Below are 12,809 nucleotides of genomic sequence, written 5' to 3'. Positions count from 1 at the left end.
GCTAGCAAAATCGATTAGGCCTAACAGTGAAACATGGCAGTGAATAACAGTTCCTGGAATCCGTTTTCGTTCTCTGGAAGTTTCTTACCTTGTAAACATGATGTCAGATCCAAAAATGAAGCTGAAGAACCTCTTCATTAATTGATTTATTAAGCATTGTCTAGTATACACAGAAGAAACATCAAGAGGTTGGAATCCATAATTTAAATTATACTATTTATAGAACAAAATCTGAGTTGCAACAGGCAACGGAAATGACACAGCGAATGTTCAGGCCTTGAGCTTCTTCTTGGGGCGGAGGTCGGCGTTGTGGCCGCACATCCTGTTGCGGCAGTTGGTAGCCCTGGGGTGGAGGCGCGCGTAGCACTTGCGGCAGATGAGCTTGTCGCAGTTGTACTTCTGCGCCAGTAGCCGCAGCGAGGGTTCGATCACGCCGCCTCGCAGGCGCAACACCATGTGCAGGGTCGACTCTGCCAAATTACAAAGACCTCTCCGATTTCCCAGCACCAGTGTTTGTCCGGGTAGTCTAGTCTACGCTGGGGTGACAAAAGTCGCGGGATAGCGATGTGTACATATACAGACGCCGGTAGTATTGCGTACACGAGGTATAAAACGACAGTGCTTTGGCGGAGCTATTCAAATGGCTCTGAGTACTATGGGACTTAACATCTGAGGTCATCAATCCCCTAGAACTTAGAACTACTTAAACCTAACTAACCTAAGGACATCACACACATCCATGCCCGAGGCAGGATTCGAACCTGCGACCGTAGCGGTCCAGACTGAAGCGCCTAGAACCGCTCGGCCACCAAAGGCCGGCGGCGGAGCTGTCATTTATACTTACGTGATTTGTGTTTCCGACGTGATTAACCCGCACGACGGGAACTAAGAGACGTTAAACACGGAATTGTTGTTGGTAGTTCCATTTCGGAAATCGTTAGGGAATTCAATATTAAGGGTTTTGACAGTGTCAAGAGTGAGCCGAGAATACCAAATTTCCTACCTCTCACCATGGACAAAGCAGAGGCCGATGGCCATCTCTTAACGACCGAGAGCAGCGGCGTTTACGTAGAATTGTCAGTGCTAACAGATAAGTAACATTGCGTGAATAACGTATGACGAACGTATCCGTTAGGACAGTGTGCCGGAATCTGGCGTTAATGGGCTATGGTAGCAGACGACAGACGTGAGTGCCTTTGCTAACAGCACGACATCACTTTCAGCAACATCACCTGCAGCACCTCTCCTGGGCTCATGACCATATCGGTTGGACCCTAGACGACTAGAAAACCGTGGCCTTGTCAGACGAGTCCCGATTTCAGTTGGTAAGAGCTGATGGTAGGGTTCCGAGTGTAGTGCAGACCCCCCGAAGCCAGTACCCAGGTTGTCAATAAGGCACTGTGGACGATGGTGGAGGCTCCATAACGGTGTGGGCTGTTTTTAGATGGAAGGGACTGGGTCCTCTGATCCAACTGAACCTCTTGGAGACCATTTTCAGCAATTCATGGGCTTCAAACGACGATGGAATTTTTATGGATGAAAATGTGCTATGTCGCCAGGCACACAGATCTTCGCGACTGGTTTGAAGAACATTCTCGACAATTCGAGCGAATGATTTAGCCATCCAGATGGCCCGACATGAATCCCATCGAACATTTATGGGGCGTAATCGAGTGGTCAATTCGTCAACAAAATCCTGCACCAGCAACACTCTCGCAATTATAGACAGCTACAGGGGCTGTAAGGCTCAACAATTCTGCAGGGGGCTTCCAACAACTTGTTGACTCTGGTTGCTGCAATACGCCGGCCAAAAGGATGTTCGACACGATGTTAGGAGGTATCCCCCGACTTTTGCCACCTCAGTGTATAGTTTGTTGACAACGTTCTGAGTGAATTCTCAGGGAGATTACGGATTGCAGAAGATACAAGCGCCTCCCACCGACTCCCTGCACATTACCAGCCAAAGGCGGTGATACAACACGGGAGAACAAGCCGCGCAATCGTCAGGCAGTGCTGGCACTACACTCTTGTGCTTTTTTGTTTGGCATGGCACGGCAAGATAATCACTTCGAAAGGCCTGAAGTAAAGACTGCTTGTGGCTGGACACAAAATACGCTACTGGCCATTAAAATTGCTACACCAAGAAGAAATGCAGATGAAAAACGGGTATTCATTGGACAAATATATTATACTAGAACTGACATGTGATTACATTTTCACGCAATTTGGGTGCATAATTCCTGAGAAAACAGTACCCAGAACAACCATCTCCGGCTGTAATAATGGCCTCGATACGCCTGGGCATTGAGTCAATCAGAGATTGGATGGCGTGTACAGGTACACCTGCCCATGCAGCTTCAACATGGTACCACAGTTCGTCAGCAGTAGTGACTGGCGTATTGTGACGAGCCAGTTGCTCGGCCACCGTTGACCAGATGTTTTCAATTGGTGAGAGATCTGGAGAATGTGCTGGCCAGGGCAGCAGTCGATCATTTTCTGTATCCAGAAAGGCCCGTACAGGACCTGCAACATGCGGTCGTGCATTTTCCTGCTGAAATGTAGGGTTTCACAGGGATCGAATGAAGGGTAGAGCCACGGGTCGTAACACATGTGAAATGTAACGTCCACTGTTCAAAGTGCCGTCAATGCGAACAAGAGGTGACCGAGATGCGTAACCAAGGGCACCCTATAACATCACCCCGGGTGAAACGCCTACTAGTATGGCGATGACGAATACACGCTTCCAATGTGTGTTCACCGCGATGTCGCCAAACACGGTTGCGACCATCATGATGGTGTAAATAGAACCTGGATTCATCCGAAAAAATGACGTTCTGCCATACGTGCACCCAGGTTCGTCGTAGAGTACACCATCGCAGGCGCTCCTGCCTGTGGTGCAGCGTCAAGGGTAACCGCAGCCATGGTCTCCGAGCTGATAGTCCATGCTGCTGCAAACGTCGTTGAACTGTTCGAGCAGATGGTTGTTGTCTTGCAAACGTCCCCATCTGTTGACTCAGGGATCGAGACGTGGCTGCACGATCCGTTACAGCCATGCGGATAACATGCCAGTCATCTCGACTGCTAGTGATACGAGGCCGTTGGGATCTAGCACGGCGTTCCGTATTACCCTCCTGAAACCACCGATTCCATATTCTGCTAAAAGTCACTGAATCGAGACCAATGCGAGCAGCAATGTCGCGATACGATAAACCGCAATCGCAATAGGCTACAATCCTACCTTTATCAAAGCCGGAAACGTGATGGTACGCATTTCTCCTCTCCGACCTTTATCAAAGCTGGAAACGTGATGGTACGCATTTCGCCTCCTTACACGAGGCATCACAACAGCGTTTCACCAGGCAAAGCCGGTCAACTGCTGTTTGTGTATGAGAAATCGGTTGGAAATGTTCCTCATGTCAGCACGTTGTAGGTGTCGCCACCGGCTCCAACCTTGCGTGAATGCTCTGAAAAGCTAATCATTTGCATCTCACAGCATCTTCTTCCTGTCGGTTAAATTTCGCGTCTGTAGCACGTCATCTTCGTGGTGTAGCAATTTTAACGGCCAGTAGTATATTAACGAGCCGAAGTTGACCGATTTCTGCAGACTTCTGCCGATCCAGAACTAGGCACCTGCTTCAGGACGCTCCAAACTTGCACTCAGTAATGTATAAATATTTCCACCACTTTTTCACTAGATGAAGTGCAACGTACGGGGTGACGTGGTTTAGACAGGCGTTCAAGAAACGCGTCCACAACGAGTAAATACGTCGAGTGTCGTTTTCGCTAGCTGCAAATTACACATTCACAGAAAAAGCTAAAAAAAAACACTAAAAACAATAGGCACAGGAACGCAAAAATACAGCGAATTCATGAAGAGCTTTTGGGAAGAGAAGAAGTTCAGTCGAGCTCTTTAATTGGCATTACGAAGAAAAAAGAAATGCCGATGGGAGATGAGCAGTAGAAAAGTGATAAAAAGAAGCACATACTCGCAAATTAAAGAAGTCAAGGGAACGCAACGTAATAAGAGTAAGCTGCCATAGCAACCTTCCGCGTGTGTCACTACTAGGATTGCCGTACCTACACTATGTGATCAAAAGTATCTGAACACCCCCAAAAACGTACGTTTTTCATATTAGATGCATTGTGCTGTCACCTACTGCTAGGTACTCCATATCGGCGGCCTCAGTAGTCATTAGACATCGTGAGAGACCAGAATCGGGCGCTCCGCGGAACTCACGGACTTCGAACGTGGTCAGGTGATTGGATGTAACTTGTGTCTACGTCCGTACGCGAGATTTCCACACTCCTAAACATCTCTAGGTCCACTGTTTCCAAAGTGATGCTCTGTTGACTGACACAGACCGTCGACAGTTGAAGAGGGTCGTAATGTGTAATAGACAGACATCATCTATCCAGACCATCACACAGGAATTCCAAACTGCATCAGGATCCACTGCAAGTACTATGACAGTTTGGCGGGAGGTGACAAAACTCAGATTTCATGGTCGAGCGGCTGCTCATAAGCCGCACATCACGCCAGTAAATGCCAAACGATGCCTCGCTTGGTGTAAGGAGCGTAAACATTGGACGATTGAACAGTGGATAAACGTTGTGTGGAGTGACGAATCACGGTACACAATGTGGCGATCCGATGGCAGGGTGTGGGTATGGCGAATACCTGGTGAACGTCGTCTGCCAGCGTTTGTAGTGCCCACAGTAAAACTAGGAGGCGGTGGTGTTATAGTGTGGTCGTGTTTTTCGTGGAGGGGGCTTGCACCCCGTGTTGCTTAGCATGGCACTATCGCAGCACTGATCTACATTATTGTTTTAAGCACCTTCTTGGTTTCCACTGTTGAAGAGCAATTCGGGGATGGTGACTGCATCTTTCACCACGATCAAGCACTTGTTAATAATGCACGGCCTGTGATGGAGTGGTTACATGACAATAACATCCCTGTAATGGACTGGCCTGCACAGAGTCCTGACCTGAATCCTATAGAACACCTTTGGGATGTTTTGGAACGCCGACATCGTGCCAGGCCTCACCAACCGACAGCGATACCTCTCCTCAGTGCAACACTTTGTGAAGAATGGGCTGCCATTCCCCAAGAAACCTTCCAGTACCTGATTGAACGTATGCCTGCGAGAGTGGTAGTCTAAAACACCCTGTGTAAGAAAGGTGGATCTAGTTTGTTAAGGAAACCGTAAATTCTGAACGAAATGGCAGCTGCTAAATTTATGCGAGTATTTGTTTCCTATTCCCGCACAAAACGCCACCGTAGAAAGAGTATTTTCGTTGATGCCGAGAGCCAGTGGACTAATGAAAGAAATCGGCTTTCGCAAGCGACTGTGGAATGAATCTTATAGTGGCAGTTTAACTACAAGCAACTACTTTCTGTTTAGAACACAATTACATGGAACTTGTTGCGACAGAAGTAGTTAGTACACCACATCTTTAGGAAGATTTCACCACTTTCAGCAAGTTGTTTCCCCCTTTTACGTATTTATAAAACTCCATGCAGGTACATTGAGTTTTATAAACACGTAAAAAGAAAAAAAGACCTGCTGAAAAGATGAAATCTTCCTAAAAATATGGTGTACCAACACGTTCCACGTAATTTTGTTCTAAATAAAAATTAATTATATTAAACAAATCTTTTATTGCATTTCTACAACCCCATCCCAGAGTGTCCTGACGAGGTCCCAGCTACACTATGTCATCAAAAGTATCCGGACACCTGGCTGAAATGACTTACAAGTTCGTGGTGCCCTCCATCGGTAATACTGGAATTCAATATGGTGTTGGCCTACCCTTAGCCTTGATGACAGCTTCCAATCTCGCAGACATACGTTCAATCAGGTACTGGAAGGTATCTTAGGGAATGGCAGCCCATTCTTCACGGAGTGCTGCACTGAGGACAGGTATCGATGTCGGTCCATGAGGCATGGGACAAAGTCGGCGTTCCAAAACATCCAAAAGGTGTTCTATAGGATTCAGGTCAGGACTCTGTGCAGGTCAGTCCATTACAGGGATGTTATTGTCATGTAACCACTCCGCCATAGGCCGTGCATTATGAACAGGTGCTCAATCGTGTTGAAAGATGCAATCACTATCCTCGAATTGGGAACCAAGAAGGTGCTTAAAACATCAATGTAGACCTGTGCTGTGATAGTGCCACGCAGAACAACAAGGGGTAGAGGCCCTGTCCACGAAAAACACGACCACACCATAACACCACCGCCTCCGAGTTTTACTATTGGCACTCCACACGCTCACAGATGACGTCCACCAGGTATTCGCTATACCCACACCCTGCCATCGGATCGCCACTTTGTATACCGTGATTCGTCGCTCCACACAACGTATATCCACTGTTCAGTCGTCCAATTTTTACGCTCCTTACACCGAGTGAGGCGTCGTTTGGTATTTACTGGCGTGATGTGTGGCTTACAAGCAGCCACTAGACCATGAAATCCAAGTTTTCTCACCTCCTGCCTAACTGTCATAGTAGTTGCAGTGGGTCCTGACGCAGTTTGGAATTCCTGTGTGATGTTCTGGATAGATGTCTGCCTATTATACGTTACTGCCCTCTTCAACTGTTGGCAGTCTCTGTCAGTTAACAGACCAGGTCGGCCTGTGCGCTTTTGTGCTGTACATGTCCCTTCACGTTTCCACTTCATTATCACATCGGAAACAGTGGACCTGGGGATGTTTAGGTGTGTGGAAATCTCGCGTAAGGACTTATGTCACAAGTGACACCCAATCACCTGACCACGTTCGAAGTCCGTGAGTTCCGCGGAGCGCTCCATTCTGATCTCTCACGATGTCTAATACCTAATGAGGTCGCTAACATGGAGTACCTAGCAGTAGGTGGCAGCAAAATGTACCTAATATGAAAAACGTGTTTTTTGGGGTGTCCAGATACTTTTGATCACATAGTGTATCTCCTAGACCTACAGAGAGTGGATCTGAAAACTCTTTGAAAAGAAGTTGTCTCCGTATTATCGGAGTAAGACAGATGACTTACCCAAACATTAATCACCAACGTTTATAAGAGCAAAGTAATCACAGCCTTCATACGATTGCCTGGTTTGAAAAAAAATCATCATCAATGAACTTCTTAAAGCAATCAATTCTTGAACTAACATCATTCTGGCGAACGTCTGTTAGGCTGCCCGCAAGATGAGACGCAGGTCCGTGAGGTGGCGCAGGGTGACTCACGGTGAGTTTTTGCGAACCACACAACTGAATGGTCCCGCGCACGTTAGAGCGCAGCGTGACGTGACGCAGTTCCTGCACTTGGTGACCCTGCGGACCCCACTCTCCTGTACGCAGTTTACTGCGAGGCTCATGGTGGTTCTGGCTGTTGGTAGTTCGAAATGGAGAAAAAGCTAATTGAAGCCGTACGTGTTCGAAAAGTTCTGTATGATACAAGCCATGAAGATTACTTGAAAACGAAGCTGAAAGCTGAGAAGTGGGAGGAAGTGGCCAAGGAAACGGACATACGAAATGGTAAGTTGCATTGTAATTCGTTGTTAACATTCTACATTGACATTGTTAAAACTCTGTAGCATATTTTCGTGATGTGCTCTGTCCCGGTTAAATGTTTATCAAAAAGATGCCTAGGTTCCTTACAATATCATTCCTTACTGGCGTGTAGCCCTCCATATCTACCAGTGAAAACGGAATAGATGGATTTAATCACGTCTTTGATATCAATATAGAATCGAAACTATCGTCCGAGTATATATATATATATATATATCACACCGTTTCGCACTCAAACTCGGAATCCGATTCTGAACTTATATCTATTAACATAGCAGAAGTAGTTGCCATCTCTGCCAGAGCCAAAGTTCCTCAGCAAACTGCGACCCAACTTGCGATGATTGTCGCCGTGACACACGCTGCCGTGAGGAATTTGGCGTGAGCCCCCCCTGCGTCACCTCACGGGCCTGCGTCTCATCTTGCAGCCCGCCTTACTCAAACGTCAATGAGCATGAGACTGTGGCGGGAATCACACACGACCAGAAACAGCATCGAGTTAATGTTTTTCCAATAACTCTGCACAAAGTCAGCTGTCTTGACAACACCTACATGTTTACCATTTGCAGCCGCTACATTGTAGGGTATATTGGCGGCCTAGAAAAGCTTTAACTAAACTTCCTTCCAGAAACAGTGGCATCCAGGGTTTACTTTTCAATTGCACTTTTTCATTTTCCTATTCAGTCAGAGAAGTCATTAATATGGTAGACACTATGACGAAATCGAAACATGGCGCGTCTGCAGCAGCGGATCAGAAGGGGCGCAGCGCTACGAAAAAGGAACCGCTATTTTTTCCAGTAGCGCCCTGTGGATGTTCGGTAAGGCTTAAACGGATCGGTAATGACACCACTAAATACACTGACAGAAAAGCAATCGCAATACCAAGAAGGAGTTGTGCGACATAAAGGAAAGTTGGTAGACGTATTTCTATTTCCGAAAGATGATGTCTGTTCAAATTTCGTGCCAGTAACATAAGAGTGGCGCTAATAGCGCCACTATGAGGTGAAAAGCAAATTTCCGTTAAATTCACGCTGCAATGGTTATGAAAGTTTGTTACCTTTGTCCTTGTACGTAGTGAGTTTATGGTGGTCAAGCATTTAAGGCGACAGAGACGCCATTATTAACACCACACTGAGCGCCGATACACGATCCACGATGGATCAACGGGGTTTGAACGAGGTCGTGCAGCAGGGCTACGAGAAGCGCGATGTTCCTTCTGCGATATTGCAGAAAGACTTGGCAGAAATGTAGCCACTGTACTTGATTGCTGGCAGTGGTGGTCACGCGAATGTACGGCAGCAAGAAGACTGGGCCATGGACGGCCACGTGAAAGTACCAAGAGGGAAGACCATCCTGTTCAGCGTATGGTTCTGTCACATCGTACTGCATCTGCAGCGCCAATTTGAGCAGCAGCTGGCCCCACAGTAACACAACGACCTATTACAAATCAGTTACTTTAAGGACAGGTCCGAGCCAGACTAAACCGAAACCACTGCAATTTGCGCCTTCAGTGGTGTCCAACGAGAACTCATTGGAGGGCAGAGTGGAGATCTGTTGTGTTTTCTGATGAAAGCTGGTTCTACCGCAGTGCTAGTGGTGGCCACGTGTTAGAAGGATACCGTTTGAAGCCCTGCAACCAACCGGTCTTCATGCTAGACAAACTGGACCTACACCTGGGGTTATGGTTTTTGGGTGCGATTTCGTGATAGTAGGAGCACTCGCATGGTTATTCCACAAACCTTGACTGCAAACCTGTGGGTCAATCTGGTGATTCGACCTGTTGTGCTGCCATTCCTGGACAGCATCCAGGAGAGTTTTTCAACACGATGACGTTCGCCCACATACCGCTGTTGTCAACTAACATGCTCTACAGATTGTCGACATGTTGCCTTGGCCTGCTCAATCACGAGATCTCTCTCCAATCGAGCACGTATGGGACATCATCGGCTACAACTCCAGCGTCATCTACAGACAGCATTAATCGTCCCTTTACTGACCGACTAAGTGGAACAGGCGTGGAGCTCAGTTCCACAAACTGACGTCCAGTACCTGTACAACACAACGAACACACGTTTGCACGCTTGCATCCAACATTCTGGCGGTCAAACTGCTTATTAATGTACCAGTATTTCACATTTGCAGCGGCTTATCTCGCGCTTATCTATGATCTCGTTATGTTAATCACTTAAATACGTTACCCAGACAAATATATTCCGGAAATTTCATTACCCTACATTAGTTATTTTCTGATGTTGCGATTTTTTTCCAGAAGTCTATCAAGATATCCCATGGAGGTCAGGATGTTTGGCAATGCTATGTTACGTTTGTCGGAGGATTTAACCCTGTGTGTGATTTGTGATTTGTCCTTTTAACATCGGGGAGGGGGGGGTGGTAGGATTCCTAGTCCGTTAGTGTTTTATGCCCCCCCTCCCCGATAGTATATATATATATATATATATATATATATATATATATATATATATATATATATATATATATATATATATATACCAGATGGCGTACGCAAGCCGTATTCTTTAGTTCTATGTTTCCCATGCACTTTAGAGAGAGCAAGAAGAGTTGCCCCGTCACTGCTGTTCAAAGGAGAAATGCGCATACCGGCGAACCTCCATCGAGCTGTGCCGCCATGTGCGCGCGTTTTCCTCCTGTTTCCGTTCTGATAAGGTCGCGTGGCCGTCTGTTTTGTAGATCGAGTCAGGTCTTACAGTCAGACAGGTAACAGCTACAATGTACTCCACCGAAGACTACACCGATATGATACTGATCTATCGGGAGACGCACCGCAATGCACCTCAAGCCCGAAGGTGTCTGCACAACCTTCTCCAACGCTACGTCATTATTTTAGACGTACAGAAATGCGTTTAAAAACCGAGGAAGATTTCCAGGTACAATGCATCTTGGAAATACGAATCTGTGACACATCCGATTTTGTCCGGAATGTTACTGAGCATTTTGGAGCTCATCCCACGCACGGTAAGCATAGCTTAAATGAAAATAAGGTGTACATACAATGCTATATAAACGAAAGTGTTACAATGCTAATGCATTTAGATGCAGTATTATTTGTACCTATAATAATAATAGTAATAATAATAATAATAATAATAATATTAATAAAACCCGTGGAGGCCCGGGAAAAGAATAGGCCTCCGGTATGTTCTGCCAGTCCTAAAAGGCGACGAAAAGAACAAACCACTAATAGGGCTAACCCCCCTTTTAGTGTGATTAGTTTGTTCAGGACAGAACTAATGAAGCCTCGGACAAGCGCTGTCATGGTCGGGGACGACGCTTCAACCCTATGCCCGTCCACAATGGTAATGACACTGCTAGCCACATGGAAAATGATTTAAATCCAAATAGAGGTGTTTTGCAGGATATGCTTCCTGCAACCGCCCTAGAAGGAAAACAAAGACAGAGGATGAGATGGTCAGATGAAGTTAACCGACACCTCATGTTCTGTTATTACCAAGCAACAAACTTAGGAACCAACACAACTGGATACAGATCATATGTATACACAACATCTATTGCCAGATACCCAGAATTAAAATTCTTAACAGAACAACAACTAGCTGATCAGATCCGTGTAATAATAAAAAATAACAGGATACCCCAGTCAGAATTAGAAAACATCAAACAACAAGTACAACAAATACTGGAACAAAATAATGTGCAATCAGAGGAAGAAGAAAATACAGTAATGGACTCAAACATCCCAGAGCATACAAACAAAGAACAACACGCATCAATTAAACAATCAGAGGAAAACGAAATTTTAAGACAGCCACCAGAACAAGCACAAATAGAACACGAAGTGACACACATGTTAGATATAGAAGAAAAATTTCAGCTGACATATATAGAATACAAAGACACCAATACAGACATTAGACCATTCTTGCATAGACCACCAAATAACCCACAAGTCGAAACAACAATAACAACTATCAACACAATCATACACAACAAAATAAATGAAAATACAACTATGGAAGAGTTACAAGTACTGGTTTATATAGGAGCACTCACTACACTAAATATACACACTAGGCAGAGATCAGAACCAACCAACACACAGAAGAAACCCACAAAACCAGCAAGGCAACACAGGCTACAGATCAGAATAGAAAAACTGAGAAAAGACATCGGACAGCTAACGCAATTTATAAGAAATGAAATGTCAGACAAAAAACGAAAAAGGTTAGGTAAAATCTCACAACAAGAAGCGATAGAGCAATTAGATGAAAAGAAGCAGAAATTACAAACATTGGCCAAACGACTTAGAAGATACAAAAAAAGTGAAAATAGAAGGAAACAAAACCAAACATTCAACACAAACCAAAAGAAATTTTACCAGACAATAGATAACACACACATTAAAATAGACAATCCACCAAACATAACAGACATGGAACACTTCTGGAGCAACATATGGTCAAACCCAGTACAGCATAACAGGCATGCACGGTGGACACAAGCAGAAACAGACACATACAAGACGATACCACAAATGCCTGAAGTGATAATTTTGCAACATAAAGTCACCCAAGCAACTAATTCTACTCACAATTGGAAAGCCCCTGGAAAAGATAAAAGAGCAAATTTCTGGTTAAAGAAGTTCACCTCAACACATTCACATTTAACTAAATTATTTAACAGTTACATTGCAGACCCATACACACTCCCTGATACACTTGCACATGGAATAACTTATCTGAAACCTAAAGGTCAAGCAGACACAGCAAACCCAGCTAAATATCGCCCCATAACATGCCTACCAACAATATACAAAATATTAACTTCAGTCATTACACAGAAATTAATGACAGATACAACACAGAACAAAATTATAAATGAAGAACAAAAAGGCTGTTGCAAAGGAGCACGAGGATGTAAAGAGCAGCTGATAATAGATGCAGAGGTGACATATCAAGCTAAAACTAAACAAAGGTCGCTACACTACGCATACATTGATTACCAAGAAGCTTTTGATAGTATACCCCACTCATGGTTACTGCAAATATTGGAAATATACAAAGTAGATCCTAAATTGATACAGTTCCTAAACATAGTAATGAAAAATTGGAAAACCACACTTAATATCCAAAGAAATTCAAATAATACCACATCACAACCAATACAGATTAAGCGTGGAATATACCAAGGAGACTCATTAAGTCCTTTCTGGTTCTGCCTTGCTCTGAACCCACTATCCAACATGCTAAATAATACAAATTATGGA

General features: G+C 44.9%; 1 protein-coding gene across 1 annotated transcript in view; it reads right to left on the bottom strand.

Moving 5' to 3' along the window:
- Positions 1-270: 270 nt before the first annotated feature.
- Positions 271-12,809, bottom strand: part of LOC124619244 (polyubiquitin) — a 77,879-nt gene continuing 65,340 nt past the window's right edge. Inside the window, exon 6 of the mRNA XM_047145489.1 lies at positions 271-470. Coding sequence (XP_047001445.1) covers positions 271-470 — 200 coding nt within the window. The remainder of the gene's footprint in view (positions 471-12,809) is intronic.

The sequence above is a fragment of the Schistocerca americana genome, chromosome 6, assembly GCF_021461395.2.
Source record: "Schistocerca americana isolate TAMUIC-IGC-003095 chromosome 6, iqSchAmer2.1, whole genome shotgun sequence".
In the NCBI taxonomy this organism is placed as follows: Eukaryota; Metazoa; Arthropoda; class Insecta; order Orthoptera; family Acrididae; genus Schistocerca; species Schistocerca americana.
Note: the sequence above shows the minus strand (reverse complement) of the source record. Positions and strands in the feature narration are given on the sequence as shown.